This window comes from Prionailurus viverrinus, chromosome D4 (genome assembly GCF_022837055.1).
Source record: "Prionailurus viverrinus isolate Anna chromosome D4, UM_Priviv_1.0, whole genome shotgun sequence".
Lineage (NCBI taxonomy): Eukaryota > Metazoa > Chordata > Mammalia > Carnivora > Felidae > Prionailurus > Prionailurus viverrinus.
This window is the reverse complement of record NC_062573.1, coordinates 79668030-79694985: the sequence shown is the minus strand read 5'-3', so window position 1 is coordinate 79694985 and position 26956 is coordinate 79668030. Positions and strand designations below refer to the sequence as shown.

Here is a 26956-nt window from a genome sequence, read left to right as displayed (position 1 = left end):
GCTTAACTCACTGAGCCACCCCAGCGCCCAGCCCAGGAATTTATTCAGAGAAAGAAAACTTTATGGGGTTGCTTTGCCAAACTCCTTCCTCTCCCTGATTTCCCGGTGCTTTCTGATTCCCTGGGACCACTTCTCAGTCTCGGGCTGAAAATCTCGCTCTTTCCTGCACTTCCACGACCTGGCCTACGCTGGCCAAGCAGAGAGAAGACAAAGAAAGAAGAAAGGCGGCTGGCGGGGCGTTGGTGGTCTCAGCCTTTGGGAATGACAGCAGCGAATGCGGAGGTAGGTTGCCTGCCCTCATCGTTTTGGCTCCTGAGGCAGTCACTACCACTAGATCGCTGGGGGCTGGAACACAGAAGAGAGGAAAGGGGAGGGAAAGAAAGGAAGGAGAGGAGAGAGAAGAGGAAAAGAAAAAAGAAGAGCAAGGGAAAACCGGAGCATTTTCATACTCGAGATTGTAGCGTCCTTTCTTGATGTTGGAGCCAGAACTACTAGGTGTCCCCAGGAGCTCTTTTGTCGGCGCCCTGGTGCCTATTTCCGGTGTGTTGAGTTCAGATCATGGAGGATATGGTTTGGCAGTATTTGAATTCTGGTCTTCCCCAGTCTGCCTGCTCCTGTACACATTTTAGAGTCTTCCAAGTACCTGTCCCATGCATTCTGTATTTAGTGGAAGAGACACGGTACAGTGAATTCTCTCCAACTTACCCAGGACCACTTGCTTTCTAAAAGGCAACACTGCGTACTCTGATGATTGAGGGTGATAAGACCAGAGATGGCTGTTTGGCCACAGTGTCTCAGATGTCCTGTCATATGTCCTGAGGTGCCCGTCACCCTTGCTTTGCCAGTGGGGTCCTGCCTGGTTAACAGATAGGAAGTAAACATCCCTAACAAAGAGGACCTGATTATGGCAGGTGGACAGGATTAGGGGAGAGGGGGGAAGCTTATTTCTTTTGACTCTCCATCTCGTATTCAAGAGAGTGGGCAAGCAATCTTATTGACCTAAGATAGGGATTTTTTGCTAATTGAAAAAAAAAATAATCACCTCTAAACTATTGATTGTTTTGTGGTTTGAAGATGTTTCCTGGAGGTAATACTTTTGCTTAGGAAAATTTCTCTCCCTCTGGAGTTGCTTAGTTTTCATCTATAATCTATTTTCTATTATCTACAATCTATTTTCTGTGTTATCCATAATCTGTTTTTAATTCTGGGGTTTACGGCTTCTTAAGACCACTCCCCAAACGACTGATCATGTGAATAATTTGCATTCTAATCTTTCACAGAATTTCACATGGATTATGTCACTTGACCCTTGCATTTGTGTTATCTTTTCATCCACAAAAATGAAGATACTGGCCCGGATCATCTTTAAGGTCACGCACAGCTGTAACCTCATTTGATTTTGCAAAATATCCTCTTCCTGCCGGCCTGAAATGGGTTTGTCTGCCAGTGAAATAAAATAGACGTCTATCTGTTGGGGTTTATGAAGGTGAAAATTAATCACATGGTTGATAATTAATTATATCTCTTTTCCCTTCTGAGTTCTGAACCAATTTAGAAATAGACCCAGATGTCAGGTAGAAATAATATCAGCTTTATGGTTAGTAGTGCTGCTTGGAGAACAAGGCTTGGACCTGTGGCCAAATAAGGCCTTCCTATTTCTTTCCCCCACAGACTGAACTTTTCCACCCATTTGTATGCTGGACAGCCTGTCTCCCCAGACAAACCCTGCTATCCCCAAACTACCATAGACAGGGTGGTTTAAACAACAAATATTTATTTGTCATAGTCCTGGAGGCTGGGAAGTCCAAGGTCAGAGTGTTGGTAGAGCCGGTGTCTGGGGAGGAGTCATGCCCTGGCTCATACATAGGTCGTCTTGTTATATCTTCACACGACCCAGAAGAACAGGAAGCGAGTTACTTAATGTCTCTCCGTATAAGGGTCCGAATCCCCTTCACGATGGCTCCGCCCTTGTGACCGCATTCCTTCCCAAAGGCCCCATCTCCAAATACCATCCCACTGGGGATTAGAGTTTCAACATTTGAATTTTAGGGGGACACAGATACTCAGTCCACAGAGCAGGTTCCTTTGATCTTGATTACAATTTTGTGAGATAAAAGCCTACATCACTGCCACTTTAGAGACAAAAGAGCTAAGGCCTGCGGATGCTATTAACTTACCTGATTGTATACAACTAGGAAATGAAAAGGCCAGGATTGGAACCCAGTTAGTCTTACTTTAGAGCACCCCCCCCCCACCCAGATATGAACCCCGGAAAGGGACTGCTAAAATTGCCAAGGGAGAATTTTGTCTCTCTGAGCTTAAGGACAGCGTGGAAACATTTGGTCACTCAGATATCCCCGTGCATGTAGGAGGCAGCATGGTGCAATGGTTATGGTCGAGTTCCAGAACTGGAAAGCCAAGTTCAGACAGCAGCCTGGTCACTCACCACGCACCTGCCGTAGGCCTTTATCCTGTTTGCTTTGACGTCTTTGGCTAGTTGGCTGCTACCGGCTCTGGGCTTTAATATCCTTTATCTGTTAGAGTGGCGACTACTTCTTGGAGTCCTTGCTAGGTTAAGATGATACATTGCATATGGAAGGCTCGGTGACCCATGGTAGCCACTCAGTACCTTGTAGCAAGTATTATTATTGTCACTGATGGTGTTGGGCATGGTGGTGTGGGTTCTGCCTCTGCTATAGTTTCAAATCTTGATTTCTTTTTTTCCCATGCTGCCTCCCCCATGCACTTTTAATGAAAAGCCTTTCTTGGCCAGAGCACTGCTGGCTGAAGACTCCGTTTGGAATCCATCCAGGAAACTGACCCCTGCTGGAACTCACCCCCTCCCCCTCCTCAGAGTTTCTGTTAATTGCCATCTGGCTATTTTTAGTTTCTTCAAGGGTGTGCAGGGTCCAAGCAGGGAAAGTCCATCCTGCTGAGGGTGTGGGGCTGTGTGAGCGGTAGGGTTTTAATTTGGAAATGTTTTGACACTTCATTTGTCAGGGCACCAGTTGCTGGAACCTTGGGAGAATAAGCGGGAGCCGGGAGCTTATTACTTTGTTTTTTGTTTTTTGTTTTTTTTTTTAAATCAGCTTTTTCACAGAGGAGAGAATCCCCCGCCGCAACAGCTGCTTGGTGCATTCAAATGTGCAGTTGGCTTAGGCCGAAGGGATTCGGGGATTTGAAAGCTTAAAAAAAAAAAAACCCGTAAATAACAACAACAAACATGCAAAAGCAACCCACTCCCGATTGTCAGCTGATACTCTGATTTGCAGAGCCTGAGCCCCAGGCCCCTCCACCGTGACTTTTCTTCGCTGTGGGCTTATCATCAGCTTGGTCAAAGGCCCTGGAGTCTGCCTCTCATCCCCCTCAGAAGTTCTCCTCCTGCTTTGAAACGCTGCAGAGCCTCGGCTAAGCCCACACACTAATGAGGTCTGACCTTCATCATCGACAGGAAGAAAGCTGCAGCACAGGCCCGCCCAGGAGTCCTGTCTGTATGGGATGAAACAGCTCTTGCCTCCTTATTTTAAAAACAAAACAAAACAAAACAAAACAAAAAGGGAGGGGGTGCGCCAGAATAGCTCAGCCAGTTTAAGTGACCGACTTCGGCTCAGGTCATGATCTTGCGGTTCGTGGGTTCGAGCCCCGCATCAGACTCTGTGCTGACAGCTCAGAGCCTGGAGCCTGCTTCCAATTCTGTGTCTCCCTCTCTCTCTGCCCCTTGCCCACTCACGCTCTGTCTCTCTCTCAAAAATAAATGCACATTAAAAAAACATTTTTTAAAAAAAAACAACAAAACAAAACCTCCTTAATGAGGTATGGATCAGGTCAAAAAATGATACATATTTGACATGTGCAACTTGTTGATATTGGAGGCATCAGCGTATATCCGGGAAACCATCACCACAGTCTCCGCCATAAACGTATCCATCACATCACTTCCAAAGTTTCGTCCTGCTGTTTACTTAATATTCCGTGATAAGAACACTTAACAGCAGATCCATCCCCTTAGCAAATGTTTAAGTATGTGACGCAGCATCGTTAGTAGCAAACAGCGTGCAATGGACATCCAGGAATTCGGAGTTGAGCTGCTCCTCTCACGCAGCTGAAACTTCATACCCTTCGACTAATGCTTTCCTATTTCTCCTTCTCCCCAGCCCCTAGCGACCAGCATTTGCTCTCGGCTTCAATGAATTTGACTATTTGAGATGCTTTGATTCAAGGGAAATCGTGTAGCCTTTGTCCTTCTGTGTCTGGCTTATTTGATTGAGCGGAATGCCCTCCAGATTCATCCATGGTGTTGCTCATGGCAGAATCCCCCTTTTAAGGAAGAGTAATGTTCATTGTATGTATATACCACGTTTTCAAAAATCCATTCTTTACATCTTCCGCTTCTCACCCCTGAGCATCATCTTTGACCTGGTGACAGCAAAACCCTTGCTCAGTGCTGTGTAGGGAGGCAGAAAGAAAGGAGATCACTCCTGATCCTGCTAGGTGCTTGGCATACCTTAACTCCCTTAGTACTTGTATGTTAACTTGTTAGCTGCCAAGTTCAAAAGCCAGCTCTCCCGACTTGAGGGAAGGAAAGAGAGAAAATAATTTCTTTAAAGGATACGGGGTCATCAGACAGTAGGCGTGGAGGCTCCGTGACCAAGAATAAGTTCCAAAGTCACATTGTACAATTGGTCTCAGAGAGACAGCAGTGCAGCCAGACATGGGCACCATGCCTGCCCAGCCTTCACCCTCTGGTGCCCTTGAGTGTTGTCCTTAGAACTCCCCTCTGGTGAGCTGGAACCCGGACACAGTTGTGACCTCCCCTGAGCGGATTCTCTGGCAGCCCCGAATCTTCACATTCCGAGCTTCGCCTGCAAAACGCATCTTATTGGTGGAAGTTCGGGCCTGCCTCTGATTCAGCTTCGAGGGTGTGACAAAGGACCATCAGACGCCTTCAGCTTCCCTGCTGGGAGGCTGGTGCTGCCTCAGAAGTGGGGCGTTGTCCAAACACAGGAAGGGGTTCAGATGCTGAGAGGCATAGGAATGGCAAATGCCCACCGTACCATGCAGCAAACAACCACGATACCTGTTGTCTAATAGTATAGATAAAGGGACCAGATACATACATTTGACTAACTTGCTTTAGGGTGCACAGCTGAGTGGTAGAGTTATAGGGAAACTCAGGTCTCTCTCTCTCTCCCCCTCTCCGAAAGACCTGAGTAATGCATTTGTTTTCCTATGGCTTGGACTTTGGAGGCTGTTTTCATTTCCTAGGGCTGCCTTACAAGCTCGGTAGCTTAGAACAACAGAAATTTATTCTCTCCCTGTTCTGGAGGCCAGAAGTTCAAAATCAAGGTGTCCCAGGGCCATGTTCCTTCTAAAGGCCCTGGGGGAGGGGGTGGGCTTCCTGGCCCCTTCGTAGTTCCTTGTGGTTGTTGGCAATCTTTGGCGGTCCTCGACTTGTAGATGCATCGTTCCAATCTCTGTCTCCATTGTCTGTAACAATGTCTCTGTGTGTCTTTGTGTGTTAATCTGTCTCTTCCTCTAATGATACCTATTATAATCCAGTATGTTGTTATCGGAACTTAATTATCTATAAAAACCTTATTTCCAAATAAAGTCACATTCATAGGTTTTGGGTGGACGTGAATTCTGGGAGACACTGTTCAACCCACTCTGGAGGCCAAGATTCATGCTAGATTGTATACCATAGGAACTCGTCCCAGGGATTGATTCTGTGAGGTAGGGCTGAGCAGAAAGATAGAGAAATGGGCCTTGGCCTTTTTTTTCTTTTTTTTTTTTTTAAGTTTATTTCCTTTGAGAGAGAGAGAGAGAGAGACTGAGCATGCAAGCACGGGAGGGGCAGAGAGAAAGGGAGAGAGAGAATCCCAAGCAGGCTCTCCACTGTCAGCACAGAGCCCGTAGCGGGGCTTGAACCCACAAACCAGGAGATCGTGGCCTGAGCCAAAACCAAGAGTCAGGAGCTTAACTGCCTGAGCTAAGCAGGTGCCGTGAAAAATGGACTTTGGTCTTAACTGATCTCTTTGGCCCCTTGAGCCTTAAGGGAGCCTCTGCGTAGATTTCCCTTGGTAGAATGTGAAGGGAATGATTCTACGTAGAATGATTCTCTGCGTAGAATGTGAGTGTGAAGGCAGATGGCGTGTCTGTGCCAGGATTCTCCTGAGCTTGAATAGAAGCCGCTGCCGGAAGACCACAGGGAGAAAGATGCCAGAGCCGTCAGAGGAAACTGCTTTCGTTTGGTATGAGAGCAAAGCGCAGCTTTCAGGGAGAGCCAAGGAGACTGAATACGCGGTGGTTTCAGACTCTTTTTTTAGGGCATTTGGGCATGAGGGAGCAGGGGGCTTCCATGCACTAGATGGATTTCTAGCCAAGATACCTGTGCTCAGAGCCCATCTCTGTGTCTTTCAAGATGGTGACAAGCGCCCTTACTCTTTCTGAGGTTCATGGTGAATGGAGATGAGACTCACTCAGACCCGGCAGCACCACGGGGTGATGGCACTATAGCAGTCGACCGACCGTCAGGCGTCCGTGGTTTAAGCCACCAGAGCTTACGTCCCAGCCAATCCATTAGGGGCTGGCTGAGGGCCCCGCCTTGTCTTAGGCTCACCCCAGGCCCCAGACTGCAGGAGCGGCCTCCACGTGGGAGAGGGAGAGGGAGAGGATGGCAGACCCCGCCCCGAGTTCTTCAACCTACCAACCGGAAGTGACCCACGGTACTTCTGACCACGTCACAGGGGCCGAAGCAAGTCATGGGGTCACTGCTAATTCGAAAGAGCAAGGAGATGCAATCCTACTGCGTGCACATAAGGAGTACCAAAAATAGTCGGTAAATGGCACTAATGACCAGCATACCAGATGCTGCTTTTGCAAAATCGTTAAAGAAGGGACAGATTGCTAAGGTGATATTGTCAATGCATCAGCTGTGCGTGAGAGGGAACTAGGGGAAAAAACGGGAGGGTTTGAAGGATTAATATCTCACTGCTGTGGTTTTATTGGTTAACTTACTATTAACTTCTGCCTGATGGATTGCCTACCCGCTGGATACGAGGCATTTTTGAAAGTTCCTAGGGTTGAATTTCTAAACCTCCCTGTTCCCTCTAAGGCAGTACTTCTGAGGCAGTGCCCAGGATTAGGCAGAACCCTCTGTGCAGCCATCCTTTCTAAGGTACATGATTTTGTTTTAGTATCCGCTTTCCAGTATAAGAACGTAAGTAGGCAAACAGGATAAAATCAATAAGCAGTTACATAGGACCACACGATCCATGAAAAAGGCAGTTGTAAGTACTCCACTAGCACCTGAGCTTGTCTAGCACTGAACCGGGAATTGGGCTCTGATGAGCTTAGAACCTGGACTCCTCTTTTCGCTTAATCTGAGCTGTGGACTCAGTGGTCATGTCGAATTTCGCGTAACTTTCGTCATTTTCCTCACCTAGCTTCCCTAAATCACAGATCCTGAGGCAGAGGCTTACGAGCTTGTACTTTATTAGGGAGGCCGATCTTAGGAAAGACGTTTAAGGAGGAGGAGAGTGAGGCCGGGAAGGACGGAGAGGGTAGGAGAGCATATTACTGACCTTGCCACAGATTTATTAAAACTGATTGCTTGGTGTCACGTGATATATTCAAAGAGGCCACATGAGGCCCCTTTATCCCCAAGCCATTCATTGAAGGGGAGAAAAGGGGAAAGACTTGTCCCCTGGGTGCCACACTTGGACTGGCCAAGGTTCGCCTCCACAAGGTGTCAACTCCCTTGTGTTTCAAGGGCACACACGTGCCGGTGCTAAGCAGGTGCTGTTGGACTTGCCTCACGCCTCAAAACCAGCAAGGAAATTGCGGGAACAGGCGTGGAACAAAATACAGGTGGCGTGAGTGGGGAGCGTGCGCTGTTTTGTCCTGCCCGTGACCACCATGAGGGACCGGGGGTGCCCCCGCAGCAGAGCCTTGGGCAGTAGTGGCTGTAGCAGTGGCAGCATCAATGAAACTCAGCTCCAGCGTTCGCAGATGACCACAAGCAATTTCTAGGGCCACTCTGGCCACATAGCAACGCAACTGTTCCCATTCTGGCATCACGCAAAACCTGAGCGTGTCGTAAACACCACCCCAGCCAGAGACCTGGGAGGCAGTCTAGACCTTCCCTTTTCCTGTCCAGTCTCCAAATACTTTAGCTCCGAATACTTTAGCTTTTGCACCTCCTGTTCCCCTCTGTCCCCTTGCTCATTCGTAGCTCTCATTCATATGGTCCTTCTGGAATGTTGCAAGTTTCCCGCTTAGTTTCCCTACTGGCCCCAGAGTGAAACATACCTTTGGCTTTATGTGGGAGAAAGTCCCCACTCACATCGGCTGAAACTGTCAGAGGTGGTATAACTCCAAGGTGTTTTAACCCAGTTACTCTGAACATCACATCCTAGTTTAACTGTGTCCGAGAAAGAAGAGGTGTCTTTTCTGTGTGTCTCAGAAGGGAAGAGATACTTGCCAATAGCCCCTCACGGACTTGCCCTCCGGTCTCATTAATAACATTTTATCACACACCTGAGCCTAAAGCCATCACTGGCAAAAGGAATGGAACCAGCTAGGATTGACATAGGCCACCAGGGTCCCTCCCTGGGAGTGGGGATGGTTTACTAAACGGAGGAGGATAAGTACTCAGTAATAGTGAGAGTAATTCTCCTGTTGAAATGTCTTATGGTCCTTCTTTACTTGCGGATCAAGTCCAAGCTCTTGGTCTTGTATACAAGACCGTCTGTGATCACGTGGCTGCCAGTTGCTCCAGCTTTGGCTCGTGTCATGTTAATGTCTCAGCCATGTCCCTACTTCTACCCGTAACACACAGATGATGCTCTGAGGGCATCGATTGCCTCCTAAATGTGACAGGCTCTAGGTGCTCCCACTACTCCGTCGATTCAGAGAGCACAACTTTGACTCAACTTTCAATGTCCACTGCTCAGTTTACCTCAGGGAAGTCTTTCCAGACTCCTTGATAAAATAAACTCTTCTTCCTTGGTATTCTCACCGTGCTCTGTATGTAATTCTGTCCTACAGTCGTGAAGCACAGTATTGCATACAAATAATTAATGTCATACAATAATGCAACACATAATTGTACTTCTTTCTGACATCTGTGTCTCTCTCTGTCCCAGACAATCGTGCTTCATTCATCTCTGCATTCCCAGCGCCTAGCAGTGCTTGGCGCGGTGGGTAACGTGAGGCATTTAGTAGATGTCCGATGAATGATTGAGTGTCTACAGCTTTAGAGCTAGGTGAGCTTTAATCCGAGACCACTGTCTGAGACCACTGGCAGCCTATGAAGGCCGCTGATCATCGGGAGATAAGCAAAGCGTGATCCATATACTCTGTGTTTTCCACAACAACAGGAAAATCATGGGAGAACTGGTGAAAGGTACTTCTCTTAAAATATGGGTGATGGATTTATCTACCTTCTGCCAGAGGACCGGGCAAGGTGAAACAAGGGTTCCTAAGCATTAAACATGCATTGTTCAAATACAGGCAGTTCTTCGGTCGAAACCAAGTTTCACTGCACAGCAGATATAGAATTCTATCTTCTGAGGAGCTCCCGCTGCAGGATTCTTATGCCATAATGGAAGTGCTGATTATCTGAACAAAATTGAAGTCTTAGCTGCAAAGGCCATAAAAGGATGTCTTCTGCAGGCCTTGGGATGATTTGGAATTTTCTTCTCTGACCACAAAGAAAGCTGTGCAGGTCCATCATTCTGTTACCGTCTAGAAGCTGTGTAGTCCATCTGTCAGTCAAGAGCTGGGATACTGAAAGAGTCGAGTGAAATCTATGGAGGTAGGCAGTCCATGGCAGGTGGTGATGGAAACAGGCCCAGCACTGCAAGAGCATGGGGCCCACGTCACTTTGGGTGGTTTGGGCGGAGGTGTCTCCAGATGTGAGATGACAATGGCGAGAAGAAGCATTGGTGGCCTTGGCAGTGGACAGGTGGGTTGGACACAGGATTTCGGCGTATAGGACGTACAGAAATTACAGTTGGGATATTCATTTCAGGATCAGGTATTGATATGCTCAAGCCACGAAAGAAAGAAGGAATTAATAATAATAATAACTGGCATAACTCAAGGGGCTGATCGTGGGGTAATCAGGACCCCAGTCTTGGAAGATAATTATAGAATTGCTGGGGTGAAATAAGAAGGCCAAGTGTGACCAATATTACTATAGCCTGAAGAGTGCAAAGAATGACCTAGGTGGGAAGCGCCCAGGTGGCTCAGCCCGTTAAGCATCTGACTCTTGGTTTTGGCTCAGGTTGTGACCTCGGTTTGTGGCTTTGAGCCCCACATTGGGCTCCAGGCCGACAGTGCGGAGCCGGCTTGAGACTCTCTCTCTCTCTCTGCCCCTCCCCCACTCAAAATCAATAAGTAAACTCAAAAAAAAAAAATAATAACGTAAGTGGAAGATGAAGGGAGTGGCTGAGAGCATAGGGTTTGAGTTAGACGTGTTTGCTTTTTTTATTTCATCTCTGCTGTATATTAAGTCCGTAGCTGTAACTTTATCAGATTCTCAGCCTCTTTACAACATGGAGAAAATAATCGTACTCTCATTATAGAATTGTCGCCGCAAGTAAATGAGGTAATGCCAACAAAGTTCTTACAGGCATAACAACATAATAAGTATAAAATAAAGGGTACGTATTTAGTTTCTTTTTGCTCTGTTATTCAAGAGTGATTTTGTTTCACACTTTCATAAAGACCTAGATATTCCTCATTAATTTTAACCTGGTAAAATCCAAATAAGTGTCTCTGAACCTTCTTGGAGCTCTTTTAGCCCCATCCAAACATTTTGCAGGATTTCTTTGCCCGGGAAAACCACCAGAGCATATAATTAAAATCATCTGTATAAACAAAAGGATGACCCTATCTGTTTAATATTTTTCGAATTTACTTTATTTATAAATACATTCTTAGAATTCTTGGCCACTATTACATGGACCAATTGTTGACTTTTCCCCATGAGTCCTGGCAGGGAGTTCACACCATTTTCTTGTGTTCCCTGATAGGAGCCCCAAATTCGCCATCTTCACTTACTGCCTGTGCAGCCGGGGGCGGCTGAGGATTTATTCTCTCTCTAGAGAAGCATTGTACACAAGAGCTAACTGGATCATAGTGTGATATAATATGGCAATGTAAACAAAATAAAATAAAGTCCTTTGAAAGTTGCTTACGATCACTAGATTGGAGAGGTTGTGTTATGCCGGTAGAAGATGCTTTTTAAGGAGGTAGTATTTTCTGGATCATGAACTGGTTCCCTATTTGTGGCAGTAAGACACATTTTTTTTCTTTTTTTAAAGAGAGAGAGAGAGAGCAAGTGTGAGTAGAAGAGAGGGACAGAGGGAGGGAGAGAATCTCAAGCAGGTTCCGTTCCCAGCATGGAGCCTGATGTGGGGCTCGATCCCACAACCCTGGGATCGTGACCTGAGCCAAAATCAAGAGTCACATGCTCAACTGACTGAGCCACCCAGGCTCCCCAGAGACACATTTTCCTTATTCAGTTTGTTCAACAGAGATGTAGTGAATGTCTCTACTATGTGCCAGACCGTATGCTCTTATCAGGGATTTGGTCGTGGGTGGGGAACAGGTGGAAGACTCTCCCTTAACCAAGCGTATAGTCCAGGGGAGCAGATGTTAATCAAATAATCACTCATTGAATGGGAAATTATAACCAGGAGGAGTGTTACAAAGGAAGGGTATACAACAGGAGGACTTAGCTTGGGAAGGGAACAGAGATTAGGGATGTCTTCTCTCACGGAGAGCCATTTGGAATCTGAAGGGTGAGTTGTTGTGTCAGCCAAAGGTTCCGCAGGAGAGAGTTTACACACTGGACAGGGTGTTTTGGGAGAGTTAAATCACAGGACTGTATACCAAGATGTGGGCGGAGTTAAGGGAACCAACACGGGATGCTGAAGCAACCTGGCACTAGCCAGAGAGACTTGTTACCACATGTGGGCTGCAATGGGCGCTTCCTGGAAAGTGGATGGGATGGTCATAGCCGTAAAGATGGAAACCCACCGAGAATTGTGGCTTTGGGTGGAGGGGACAACCAGTCTCCGGAGAGCCAGGAAGGAAGAAGCCAGGAGAATAACTCACCTGACCTCGCTGTCCCCACCCCCTCTGACTTTCTGTTGTCTTTTCTCTTGACTGCTCCCAAATGGGGTCCAGGGGCAAGGAAGCCATTGATGCGGTTCACGTAGGTGAGACTTGTGACAAAAAGCAGGTGGAGGAAAGTGGAGCACAGACCTGGAGGAACAAATAGAAAAGATCTAGCTTAATGGACCTTGACTAGGTAAAAACAAAAACATTACCATAGGCTGATACCATAGAGTATGCAGTGGGGAGCACCCCAAAGGGAGCAGCATTTACTAAGGCCCTATGGCAGAAAGGAACATGGAACCTTCCAAGAGACCTGGGTCAGGGCAGAAGGCTGCCTCAGATAGTCACAAGGGTGACCCAAGAGACATGTTGGGATCACAGTCAAGGAGGAAGGATGGAGATCACAAAAAGAAGCAGTATAGAGTCAGGTCTGTGAGATGGCTTGGAGACCAAGAAGCAGAAGATTAGGTTGAGTGAAACAATTCAGCATGTAAGTGCTGAATAAGGCAAGGGCATCCTGGGCTTAGCCTCTGGCTGCTAGCTTTGCATGCAAGGACACTCCCAGAGTTGAAATGGCTGGGGAACGTCACACGCCTTTTCCAGAAATATTTCAAGGTGATGTTGGAATTAGGAGACTGCCCTAATGAGTCATCGCATTTGGTCATTTAGCCAACAAATATTTATTAACGATTTTTGCTCTCATGTTGTGCTGGGTGCTGAGAGATAAATGATGTGCTTCTTATCTTTGGGGAACTCATAGGCTTGGCAGGGAAGGCAAACATGTAAAGAAATATTCGCGGTATCATCGGGGCACCTGGCTGGCTCAGTAGGTAGAGTGCGTGACTCTTGATCTCAGGGCTGTGAGTTCGAGCCCTACATTGGACACAGAGATTACTTAAAAATAAAACCTTAAAAGAAAAAAAAAATACAGTAAAACGTTGGTTTGCGAGCATAGTTTGTTCCGGAAACGTGCTTGTAATCCTAAGTACTTGTGTATCAAAGCGAATTTCCCCCGTAAGAAATAATGGGAACTCAGATGATTTGTTCCACAACCCAAAAATATTCATATAAAAATGATTACAGTATTGCAATATACAAAATAATAACGAAAATACAAGATATCAAGAAAAAAGCAAATTAACCTACATTTACTTTGAAAACCTTTGTGGCTGGTGTGAGGGAAACGAGAGAGAGGAGGGTTATTGAGTAGGACGAGTTTCACTAACGAATGTCGACTACAGTGCAGTATTAGAAACTCTTGTCAGGGGCGCCTGGGTGGCTCAGTCGGTTGAGCATCCGACTTCAGCTCAGGCCATGATCTCACGGTCCATGAGTTCGAGCCCTACGTCGGGCTCTGTGCTGACCGCTCAGAGCCTAGAGCCTGCTTCAGATTCTGTGTCTCCCTCTCTCTCTGCCTCTCCCCTGCTTGTGTTCTGTCTCTTTCTCTCAAAAATAAATAAAAACATTAAAAAATTAAAAAAAAACTCTTGTCATATACTCTATGTAATGTAACTGGCAATAAGGCAGCAGAGGAAAGGGTCTATAACCTGCTGGCAGCCTGGCCTAGAATGAAGCAAAGCATTCCTAAGCTTACTCTTGTACGGGAAACCAGAGGAACATCCATGGGTGCTTTGAAGTGACAAAAAATACACTACTGCCAGTGGGGGGGCACCTTCCAATGTTCTGAAAAATTACCGATTTCTGCCAAACACTGCAGCCTGAGACTGAACATCCAAGCATGGGGGATGATTACCCACAATCCCACAGTGAAAGAGAGAGAGAACCATTGGCTCAGTTGTGATCGCGTGACGTTCGGCATCACGGACGACTCGTATTGCAAGACATGGCTCGTTTATCAAGTTAAAATTCATTAGAAATGTCTGCTCGTCTTGCGGAACATTTGCAGAACAAGTTACTCTCACTCCAAGGTTTTACTGTATATGCAGTGTCCTGTGGTAAGCTCTTCTGGAGAGCCATGTACCAGGCAGCCTAGACTGGGGCGGTCAGAGAACGTGTCCCAGAGATGTGGTATCTGTGCTTGGTCGTCACTTCCCCAGGGGGAAAAATGAGAAGGATTTCACCCAGCAGAAAAGTATTGTTTCAGTGGCACGTCCAGGGTGTTCTGAGTGGCTCTTCCCAAAGTGGCGACCCAGGGAGTCAGGCTGTTTTCACCTCCAGCAGGTGGTTTCCAGCGTGACTCCGTAAGGAGCAGAGGGTGTGGGGAAGGAAGGCAAGGTACACCTTCAGCCACCTCCCCATAGAAGGGACGCCCGTCACTTCCCCTCACACTCCATTGGGCTAAGTGGTCCCGTGGCCCTATGGAGATACAGGGGAGCAGAGATTGTCGTCCAGGCTCTGAGAGAGCATGAACGTCTGGCAGGCTCTCAGCTCCCTCCGCCACAGGGGATCACACATGAGGGAGCCTAGAATCAGGGAAAGGCCTGCAGTTGGCAAGCCTGGGAGGGTGGGGGGAGGAAGAAAGAAGAGAATTACAGAAAAAGAGACCAGGAAAGCCAGTCATTGCCGGATGGCTGAGGCCCAAGGACAGCACATCGAGGAGATGGGGACTTTCTGCTTAGCTGTGTGGCACCATTGGGGGTGTCTGATATGCCCAGATTTTCATCTCTTCACAGCGCACCCCTTTTTTCTCATCTTTTACTACACAGAGAGAAGGCCACGATGGTGGGGAGGGTTGAGCATTGCCCAACTCTGCCGCTTACCGGCCATGTTACCTTGAGCTGGAAGCAGTCTGTCCACGCCTTGTTTCCTCATCAATAAAATGGGGACAATCTATGAACTCCCCTTTCCAGGGAGACATCGCAATCAAATAGATAGTGTCAGGAGAACATCCTTGGGAAACTGGTTGGCTTTGGAGATACAAGGGGATTTTATTGCCTCTGCCCAACGTGGGGGGATATTTTTTTCCCTAGGGCAAGAAAGTGTAACTTAATATCTGCCAAGGTCCTCACACATGCCCAGTCCTGTGGTGGCCTACCAGTGCTAGAATAAAAACTGGGACTAATGTAATCTTCTGTGAGGGCAAGAAAATATGATTGGAGGTAGCTTCAAGGCTTCCTGAAGTGCCATGTAGGAAAGCGTATAACAGAGTTATCTGTGTTAGTGGCCTCTCTCCTCTCGGATTTGGAAAGCCCAGCTGGAAAGGGTAGTATATTTCCATTAGAGCCTAAATATTTGCTTTGACCTTTCGTTTTTTTCACCAGAGGATTTATTCTAAGCCCTCCAGAGCTTTGTTTCCAACATTGCAAGGCTTACGTAGACAAGGCAAAATGTTCCTTCCTCTCCCCACCCTCTCCCATCAGCTCCAGACTGAAAATTCCCTTATTAACTTTTTACATATATACACAAGTGGGAAGCAGATGGCATTATCTGGATAATGCTAAGAAAAGATCAGATTCTTTTCCAAGGCCTATGCACTGTTTTGAAATAACCAAATGAATAAGGTTATTTGGGCCTGAAAAGAGGTATTGAAATAAGGTACCTGGGAAATTGCCTTCATTTGGGATTTTTCATCAGATAGGGTCTGGGTCTATTAAAGCATACCAAATGGACTAATCTGGGCAAAGTTTGAACCACATCCATCAGGCTCCCTCCCATCTCTGACCTTTTTCTCTTTTCTTTCCATTACCTTTCTCCTTCCTCTCTTTTGCGGCAAACATTTCTTTGGTTTTTAATCTGCAAGGTCAAGAGAGCTGAAAAATGCTGTTCCAAGATGTGCCTCACAGCTCCCTAATAAAAGAGACAAAGAGCACCACTCACAGGTTTTCAGGGCACCTGTCACCAGAGCAAACAGGTGCAATTCTCATTGTGTCTTAATTTTGCATCCATGTTTTGGACTGGGTGTAGACTCTGAAGTTTTATATTTTTATTGAATAAGGCTCCAGAAAGATTCTTCTGGATCTGGCGTATCTATTTGGGGGGGGGGGGGGTGCTGTGAATTGTATTCCCCACCCTAATGGCTGCATTCGCTAAAGAGTGGTCACAGGTGTTCTTGCAACGGAGCAGGGCCATGTGAAGATGATGTATTTCCTAGGGAGGACAAGGGGAGGGGAATGTTGGTATTTCTAAAAGTGTAGACAGCCTGACAGCAAATTCCAGAGCCTGGGTGACATTTTAAATTGGTAATGCTCCTAATTACCCAAACCCTAGGAAACCATATGGAATACAGCCACAGTTCTAGAATTAATATAAGCGAGCACTGTGAACCCGTTACTAACAGCATGCTCTCTTAGAATAATGGCACAGTATCTGTGTCAGCACAGTGTGATACTGCGGTTAAAACACACACAGACACGCACACACACACCCTCTTGATATTTCCTATTTTGGGGGGAAATTTTCCTGCTATCAAAGTAAAAAAAAAAAAGATCTTTTCTAAATTTCCTACGAAAAGTAATACTTGGTTTCCTCACCTAACATTGCCTATCGGTGTCGCCATGTGACAATGACAGATTTATGAAGATGGGCGTAAGTAAGCGGGTACGGTGTTACGGGACATGCGCTTGGAAGGTGGATGTACCCAGATGCGAGTCTTCACTCCCCTCTCTGCTGCTAGATGAACTTGGGCCTGTTGGTCCGTGTCCGAATTTCAGTGTGGTCGTCTCCAAAGTAGTCCTAGTAATGCTGTTTACTCAGACGTTTATTATCAGGATTTAGAGCCAATCAAAACGTCTTGCTCAAAGCCAGTGCTACAAGATGCTGAGTTAAGAGTCACAGATGTGGCAGGAGCCCAGTCACCTGAAATCCCAGTGATCAGATTGAAATTTGGGCCTTGGCTGCAGATATGTTTGGGGAGGAGGCCCAATACATATCACGTACCTACTGCCTCTCAAATGTTGGGCCCTTGTGCTAGCAAAAGGTGATTGTCTTGATTTAAGTCCAAGGTCTGAACCCAGAGAATAGGAAAAAAAAGCTTCTGAGAATTCTGTCTGTCCACTGCCTTAATACCCTCCTACCCTCCATTTGTAAACCTCCCCAACTGTGTGTGGGGGGGGGGGGGTAGGGGGGCCTGCAAAAAAAAAAAAAAGCAAGCACAAACCCGACTTTTGGATTTTTGAAGACTTTGTCTTCAGTTATTTCTGAATATATACATATATGAATATGTAATAAATTTATATATAAAAATTTTACATGTATAAAATAAAACACAGAACGTATAAAAACATATAAAATGATCGGTGACACTTTTCGTTTTGTTCCTGCTAACAGATTTGATAGGCGAGCTTATTCATGACGCTTTACTTTTCTTGGCCCTGGACGTCCTAACAGCGATCTGTGTTACAAAGACACCATGTGAGCCTGGGTGGCTCAGTCAGTTCAGCGTCTGACTTCAGCTCAGGTCATGGTCTCACAGTCCATGAGTTCGAGCCCCGCGTTGGACTCTGCTGACAGCTCAGAGCCTGGAGCCTGGTTCGGATTCTGTGTCTCCCTCTCCCTCTCTGCCCCTCCCCTGCTCATGCTCTGTCTCTCTCTGTCTCAAAAATAAATTAAAAACAAAAAACAGAGACACCATAGTAATAAGAGCAGTGATTTGAAAAAACACCAACTACCTGCCAGGTGCTCTGTAGATACTTCATGTTACTTAATCCCTCCCACAAACCTTAAAAAGTGGATATTATTATCCCATTAAACATCTGAGAAAATGGAGTCTCACGGAGATTCCTAACTTGACTAAGGTGAGACCATTTGTAAACAGCAAAGCTGGGGCGTTAAGCCCGAAGACAATTGCTCAAAGCCATGGTGGAGCCAACATACCTGTGCATTTTCTCACCCCTCTGTTGTCTTCGCTCTTTCTTCCAGATTGTCCTAGATGTTGGCTGTGGATCAGGAATACTATCATTTTTTGCCGTGCAGGCTGGAGCTAGGAGAGTGTATGCTGTTGAAGCCAGTTCTGTAGCACAGTATGCGGAGGTAAGTGGTTGTATTTTTACAGCGTCTCCTAACTAGGTCTTCAGTAAACGTCAGGGGACTAAGTGATGGAATCTTCCAGGTGGGTCATTTAGAAGCATTTTTTTTTTTTACCAGTCTGATTATTTTGTTCCTGTTGGCAATTTACTGCTGAGAGAAGCCAGACGTCACTGGAGTAACTGACATGAAAACAAGTTTTTAAAAAATTTCATGATATTGAAAATAGAACAAAACTTTCTTCTTCCCCATCCACTGGGTGGCAGGTGGGCCAGAGGGGGAGATGAATGTCTTTTTATCTTTAATGACCTACCAAGGTGAGGAGTCAGACTTTCTGGAGCGAGATTTATCTTGTTCTTAAGTGCTGTACTGACCAACTGTACCAGTCACCTTATTTTTTTAAAGTTTTTTTTTTTAACATTCTAGATCCCTAGTTTTTTTTAATGTTTTTGGGAGAGAAAGAGACAGAGCGTGAGAGGGAGAGGGGCAGAGAGAGAGGAGACGAGGAATCCCAAGCTGGCTCCAAGCTGTCAGCACAGAGCCCAACGCGGGGCTCGAACTCACAAACCGCGAGATCATGACCTGAGCCGAAGTCAGATGCTTCACCAACTGAGCCACCCAGGCGCCCCTGCACCACTCACTTTAAATTTTAGTTTAGCTTTAAAGGGCTGTTGCTACATGGTTGTATTTGGAGCATAGACAGATGTCTGTGTTTCAAGGAGCTTTTTCAGATTTCAGGCATAGGTTGGAGGATAGATTCTTTGTTTTGAATATGGTATTCTATTATCATTGTTAAATATGTACAAATATTAGAGAATAAGTCAAGGGCAAAAGTCAGGTCATAATGGCTTTCAGTAATAGTTGGTTGGATATAATAATAACCTGACTGAGCTGCAGAGATTGGGTGGGTGCATGCGTGAATGGGGTAATGTGCTTGTCATTCACACCTGGAGGAGGCCTGAATTTTAATGAGGGTTAGGAGGACAGAGAAGGAAGTTTGGCTGTTCCTTCTAATGAATATCATGAAATGTTTCCCCAACCCGGGACAACTGGTAACTCGGAGCCATGGTTGGTTTTGGATCGAGTGAACAAAGAAGAATCAGAGACAGGCCAGTATGGCGTGTGTGGAAGGAAAGACTGCCAGAGCCTGCTGGCTGGAATGTTGTTTTCCTCTGTTTTCCTTTCCAACAAGTCTTGATAAAATATTTTTGGTCATTTCCTTCTTCACCAGTCCTTAAAAGTTGTTTTTGTTGAATATTGGATACGCACAAAAGAATATTTGTAAGATGTGTAAGTATAAAGGATAATGATGCAATGGACATGTGCCCTCTACTTTTAAGAAATAGGCCATTAGGGTTTCCATTCAAGGTCCATATGTCTCCTCCTGATTGCTTTTCCTTTCTTCTCTAGACACAGGTAACCACAGTCTTAAATTTTTGTTTCTCATTCCCTTGTTATGTATAGTTTTACCTTATATATTTCTTTTTTTTTAATTTTTTTAATGTTTTATTTTATTTTTGAGAGAGAGAGAGAGAGAGCACAAGCTGGGGAGGGGCAGAGAGAGGAGACACAGAATCTGAAGCAGGCTCCAGGCTCTGAGCTGTCAGCACAGAGCCTGACGTGGGGCTCGAAGTCACTAGCTGTGAGGTTATGACCTGAACTGAAGTTGGGTGCTCAACCGACTGAACTACCCAGGCGCCCCTACCCCTATATCTATCCCTAAAAACAAACCCTGTTTCATAAATAGAATCATAATGTATGCATTCTTGTATCATTTGTTTTTTTCGTCCAACATCGTGTTCCTGATGACCATTCTGTGGATGTACACAACTATTGTTTCTTTATCTTCAGTGCTGGATGCTGTTCTATTGTATGAAATGCCTCAAGTTGCTAGTTTACTGTTTGGTTGGCAGACTTTGGATGGCCTCCATTATACAAGTGTTGTTAGGAATATTCTTGCACAACACCCGCCCGCCGCTGCGTCTTTGATAGAGCTTCTCGGTATATACCCAGCAGTAGAATTGTTGGGTCACAGGACATGCATGCCTTCAACTCTGCTCTGCAATGACCAGGTGTTTCCCACAGTGGTTCTTCCACCTTTCCCTCCCTCCAGCAGTAAACGTCAGTGCCATTGTTCCACAGCTTCGTCAGCAGTTGATATTGTCAGGCTTTGGAATTTCTGCTCATCTGGTTTTTACGACATGCTATTTGCATTTGTATTTGCATTGTCCACTTATTAATGACTTTGAGCACCTGGGCAGAGCGTTTTGGCCGTTTGTGCTTTCTCTTCTGTGGAATACCTGTTCATGGGCTCTTTTGGACAATTTTTACTTTGAATTATCTTTTTAATTCTAATTCATCTGTAGGAATGCTTTCTGTACTCTCGGTATTAATCCTATTCCATTATACGTGTGAAAAATAGCTTTGTCCAGTTGATCTCACCTTTTTCTTTATGATGCTGGTAGATTTAATTTTTTTTTCCGACGTTTATTTTTTATTTTTGGGACAGAGAGAGACAGAGCATGAACGGGGGAGGGGCAGAGAGAGAGGGAGACACAGAATCGGAAACAGGCTCCAGGCTCCGAGCCATCAGCCCAGAGCCTGACGCGGGCCTCGAACTCACGGACCGCGAGATCGTGACCTGGCTGAAGTCGGACGCTTAACCGACTGCGCCACCCAGGCGCCCCATGCTGGTAGATTTAAATATGGAATTCTAAATAAAGGAGAAGAGGAGAATAGAAGCTTATGAAGAGAGAACCCTATAGTTAAAGATGCCTCCGCTTAGATTTTCGTACGTCTTACAGGGTATTCCTAAGGATAAGGAAGTGAGCCTAGAACTTTATCTCAGGTGTTGCTCAATCATTTAATCATATATTCATTCGAGTGCATCCCACAGTTGTGTTTTTTGGGAATATAGGAGTAGCAGTACCGATTAAGGTCAGTCTTCAGAGAGGTTCTATTCTTGTATTATTTTTTTTTTAATATTTATTTTTGGGAGAGCGCAAGTGGGGGAGGGGCAGACAGAGGGGGACAGAGGATACTAAGTGGGCTCTGTGCTGACAGACTGACAGCAGCGAGCCTGATGTGGGGCTCGAACTCACGAATTGCGAGATCATGACCTATGCCAAAGTCGGGCGCTCAGCTGACTAAGCCACCCAGGTGCCCCCAGAGAGGGTCTCTTCTGATAACAGAATGATCCTATGGTCTCTCACTTCAGACACCACTCCCCCCACCCCCCCAAAAAAGTGACATAAATAATTCAGAGATTTTCTTTTTCTCATACAGCTTGTTTTCACGTATGTTTACATATATTTTATTTTTTTAAGTTTATTTTTTTCATTTTTGAGAAAGCGAGCATGAGCAGGGGAGGGGGAGAGAGAGAGGGAGAGAGAGAATCCCAAGAAGATTCCACAGTGTCAGCATGGAGCCTGAAGCGGGGCTCAAACTCCCGAACCGTGAGACCATGACCTGAGCTGAGATCAGGAGTCTGACGCTTAACAGTGCCCCTCGCGTATATTTTAACTTGATTTGAGGAATAGTCATGATTTTTAAAACCTTGAGAACCTAATACCCTTGGCTGTAGTATTTTAAGAGAAGAGAGGAAGGAATTATCTAGAGATACTCTTGCATTCCCTATCCATAGTCCCTCTCCAACCCCAGCATAAACCCTCAGTAATCACCAGCACACCGTAAGAGGGGCCGTTCTAGAATTGTCTTTGCGATTGGTTTCTCCAAGAGAATCTTCATCCTGATTACACATATCGGCAGAACTGTTGCCTTCTTATGGAGTGGCGCTCCCCTCACGGGCACTGTTACCCAGAGTGTGGCTGTTGTGTAATTATGAGGGTATCTAGCAAGGAGCTAATACACAGGAGAAGAAAAGAGAAAGAATGAAAACTTTTTGCACTATTTAAAACTTGGAATAATTTCAAACTTGCAGGTACATTGTAAAAATAAAAATAGTTCAAAGGCTGCCCAAATTCTCTTTACACTTTACCCCCCTTGCTTTATCGTTTAGTCTGGTTTCCGTCTCATCCCTCCCCCAAATGTATATACATGTGTATGTAAATATTTACATATATGTCGATAGAGATAAAGGAGGAGGACACACACACACGCACACACACACACACACACACACACACACACACACACGCACACACACTTTTTACTATGGGTCAGCGATATATATTATGACCCTTTATCCTTAAACATTTCAATGTATGTTTCCTAAGAATGAGGCTATTCTCTGAAATAACCAAAGAAGAACTTAATTTAAGGGTGAAAAAGAAGCTGTACAACGACTTGGCCATTGAGTCTTTCGATGTCACTGATCCAAAGGTTTTGGAGAAGCCGCAGCATGGGCAGAGAGATGGTCATCGTGGGTGTTGGGGCTAGGAGAGTCTATGCCGAGCTGCCTTTTTGCTTGCCTATTATTTCCAAAGAGACTTGATTTTTAAAGCTTGAATTCCAAAAACCGTAGTTTTATTTTATCTTTGTTTTTGGCTTCTGTAGAGGTTTTTTGTGTTTCTGTAATCTTTCTTTTCTGTATATAGTTGGGGCAGGTTGGGGGCGGGGGTAGCTTTTCAGATGCCAGAGAGGCTGCGCAGAGTCCTTGAAATCCTTGCTGCCAGGTCTCTTTGGCCCCGGAGACGTACCCTGCATGTGGCCCCAAGGACAGGCTAGTCACAATGCATTCAGGGCCAAAGGTGATTAGAACCTTCTCAAAGGGTGGATTTAATGCCAGTCTGGTCCCTCCTGATGAAGGCTATGGTCCCCACCGTGCCTCTGGCTGCTGCCATGGGTGTCGTGAGATGCCCCCGTGGGCCAGGCCTTTTCACCCTTGTGGAGGGCGACCTGTACCAGCTCTTGATTTCTGCTTCTTACACTGACAATCATCTGTACAATTTGTGGGTGGCAAATCGCAAGTGTGAACAGCACACAAAAGATTTTCACTGTAAGCACAGGCTTTTATAGCGGCTCAGCACACAGTGCATGGGGCTCCTTTCGACCTTTTCATTATTTGGTAATTGAACCAGCAGACATTTAATTCTTTCCTCTGGAGTCTTCATTAAATTGCTCAGAAAAGATAAAATTGCAACAAGAAAGAAAAATGAACAAATTTAACTACCATCGCCTGGGCCTGGATTCTTCTTCTCATGCTAGGCTTCTGGGCTTTAAGTAAACAGAATATTTTCAAATTGCGCTGGATTCAATTTCAGTTGCTTTCAGTGGCTCACACGGATTGTGTCCGGGCTGACCCTCAGACGGCAGGATGGTGCGAATGACTCCTTGTCTGGAGGGCATGTACACAGAGTCAGTTTTTGCGGGATAGTCATGAACTTACCCAAGTGCAGCCATGTGCTCTCATCCTGGGCCCCTTCTGACATTTCTGGGTCAGTAATAAGAGATCGTCCTTGTCCAAGAAGCAGGGCAGGACTAAAGGTCATCCCTGGGTTCCCAGCCTGTCCACCTCAAAATGGCAGCTGTGTCTTTCTCTCTTTTTGCTTTCTTATGTACAAAACATAGAGCTGAAGCTCCAGGATCGTATAGACCAAATGGCAAAGAAAAAGGCATTAATCAAACGTACACACATACACAGTCAAGAAAGGGGGTATTCCTTAATTTCATTTGCACGCAAACACAGGTCATTTCTCTCCATCTAATTCCTTGGGGGGCCAGGGGAATACAAGACTATGAGGGTAAGCAATGGTGAATAGATTGATGTGTTATAAGCAATTTAATCTTGAAACAGAGCTCTCTGGCACTGAGACTTAACAATATTCATAATCATTGTTGGGCCACTTAATAATTAGACTTTACTGGTACACAGTTCCTCTGTCTGCCTCATTAGGATGACTTTGAAGGAGTCAGACCAGGTACTTCTAGACGATGGAGAGGCAGAAGTAAAGGCGGGTGGAATTGGAGCCATTGAGATACTGCCTTTCTAGACCTGCCCGATTCGTAATCTATGGCTGTTCTGTGCCTCATGGGAGCCACGAGACACATGTGACTGTTTGTATTTAAATATAGGCTAATTTTTAAGAATGAAATACCTTAGTCACACTAGCTGCATTTCAAGTGCTCGACAGTCACAAGTGGCTGATGGCTATTGTATTGGACAGGGCAGGCAGGGAACATGTCCATCATCGCAGAAAGTTCTAGTGGGAAGCACCGATGCAGAGGACACAAGTGACCAGACTTCACTTGGCTGGCATCAGATGGCCAGGCTGGTGTCTGTGTTCACGGCCAGGCATTGGGAGCCTTGGCCGGATTGGACTGGCTTGACGTTAGGGGAGGCGCCCTCCCCAGTCCCTCATGCTGTGGGCATTGTTTATTTTCTCTGATTTATGTGTGAGATCTGTCACAGAACAGGTTCCCTAGGAAACAGACTGTGGTGCAGAGATCTGCGTGGAGGAAGTTTATCACGGAGGGCTCTCAGGAACCTGATGTGTGGAGAAATGAAGGAGGGAGGGTGGTACTATGCGAGGAGGTGTTAAGCTGCATTACGATCGGAATAAAGTGAACGTCCACTTGCGCGGGAGTTCCTGAGCTGGGGCTGCCTCTGGGAGTTGAATCACCTCGAGGCAAGGGCTTTCCATCCCACACCTTTTTGGTGTGCACTCCCTTGGGAAGGGCTGTGGCTTTGGGTCAGATGGCTGTGTGGGTGGAGGGAATTTGGTAAGACAAGACCCAGCTGAGAGCCATCGTTGCCAGTGTTCCAGCAGCTGGGGGAATGAGTCCCATGGTCCCGAAGCAGAGATCTGTAACATATGCCAGAGCAGGTACTACAAGATCAAGATTCCAGATCCTAACTTGGGACTATAGATAGGAAGCTGGGGGAGGATGGAGATGAAGATGTAATAGCAAAGCCAGGAGGTGATGGAACTAACGCGATGATACTACAAGCTTAGACGAGGCCACAGGGCACTTTGTCACATGTGCTTTAGGTGCGAGCAAAGACTGTCTAGAAATAGACTCTACCACCTGACGCGACGCGCCTTCTACTGTCGGAAGCCCTGTGAAGACACAGCATACATCTAGGACACGATCTCTCCCCTCAAGTGGCTTACAATCCAGGTGGATTTCAAACAAGTGAAATTCTTGACACAAGACAGCGAGAACGTGTGAATGGCAGGGATGAGAAGCTCCTGGGCCAGGAACCAGGAACGGCTCCCATCGGCTGGGCGGGTCAGGGAGGCTGGTGGGGGAGAGATGGGATTTGAATTGAATCCTAAAGGGCGAAAGACATGAAATGCCGTTTTTTAAGCTTCGCCTCTTACTGCCGACAAGGAGATTTCTGAAGGCCCTTTGGTTCTTAGGCGATTCCTTATCTTACGTGTGTTGGTAATCTCTTCACAAAATACTTTGAAGGCCAATTCTTGAACACTTGAAAGAGCATATACTTTGAAGTTTTCTGAGTTTATCCTGATTTCAACTCTTTGAGCTAGCTTTTTTCTCCAGTATTTTTAGTGTCTCCTACAGCTTACTTCTACTTCCTTCTCATTCTCCACAGACAAAATGCCTGAGTCATGAAGTTCCATCCAGCCCATCAACACTTTTTATTTTTGCACTGACAATGAAATTAAAAGGTGGCAGCAAGGAATCTGTTAAGGAAACGATAATAAGCATTTTTGCGTAGCTGAACTTTTAGAATTTAGGATGCGTTTCTACATCTACAAACATGTAGTTCTTCCAGAAGAATCCCTGAAGGGCTTGGGGCAGGTAATATCATCCCCTTATCATAGGTAATGCAGTGCCTTGGACATGGTAGGTCTTCACTTGATCTTAGCCAAAAGGCCGAGAAGTGATGGCCGTGGTAGGTCTTGAAGATGGGACACAGCCTGTGAACATCCAGGGGCTCATGGTTCCCTCGGAGATGAAGAGGTTAATGTGTTGGCTAGAAGCTGGACCACCTACCCTTCAGATAGTTCTTCCAAGATACAGGAGAAAACCCATATTTTTCCTGTAAGGAACTGATTGTGAAGCACTTAAACGGGCAGACGGATCTGCCATGTAGGAGGGAAACCTTCCTCCATTGGCCGTATCAGCTAGGAACACACTTGGGACAAGAGCAGCATAAAGAAATCCATGGGGAACGCCACCTCATTTGCCACAAAACCCTACCCAGGAAATAAGAACACTTCCTATAGCTGGATTGGTGATTGAGGCAAGGCCACGTGGGAGAAAGTATCTTTGCCTCTTTGTCTCAGCACTCAGTTCCTTATAACGTAGGCTCTAAACACCTTTGCCAGCATTAGAATTGATGATTCTGGAATCACCCACGGTGGGGTTGTATCCTTGATCCACAGCCTAATGGCCGTGTGACCTCGGCAGGTATTAGTTTCTTCTTGCTGCTGTAACGAATTAACTCAAGCTTAATGGCTTAAAATAACACATATGCATTGCCTTGCAGTTCTGAGCATCAGAAATACAAAGTGGATCTTGTGGGGCTAAAATCAAGGTGTCACAGAACCGTGTTCTTTCTGGAGGCTCTAGCAGAGAATCCATCCTTTGCCTTTTCCAGCCTTTGGAGGCCGCCCACATTCCTTGCCTACAGGCTGCATCATTCTGACTTTGTTGTTGTGGTGGTTTGTTTGTTTGTTTTGGGAGTTTTTGTTTTAAATGTTTATTTATTTTGAGAGGGAGAGTACACATGCATGCATGTGAGCAGGGGACGGATAGGGACAGACGGAGAGGCAGAATCCCAAGCAGGCTCCATGCTGTCAGCACAAAGCCCAAGGCGGTGCTCGATCTAATGAATTGTGAGATGGTGACCTGAGTGGAAATCAAGAGTCGAAATCAAGAGTCGGATGCTTATCTGGCTGAGCCCCCCAGGCTCTCTCTGAACTTTGCTCTTCACTATCATCTTCTTCTTTCCCTCTTACGTCCCTCATGAAAAGAT

General features: G+C 45.9%; 1 protein-coding gene across 5 annotated transcripts in view; it reads left to right on the top strand.

Annotated features, from left to right (window-relative positions):
* The window catches only part of LOC125150854 (histone-arginine methyltransferase CARM1-like), a 245965-nt gene that overhangs the window by 146214 nt on the left and 72795 nt on the right, over positions 1 to 26956 (top strand). For all 5 annotated transcript variants that reach the window (XR_007146512.1, XR_007146511.1, XM_047831277.1 and 2 more), the window contains exon 5: positions 17947 to 18057. Coding sequence is in view for 3 of the 5 variants with exons in the window: in XM_047831277.1 (XP_047687233.1) it covers positions 17947 to 18057 (111 nt within the window). In the remaining 2 variants the exon portion in view is untranslated. The remainder of the gene's footprint in view (positions 1 to 17946; positions 18058 to 26956) is intronic.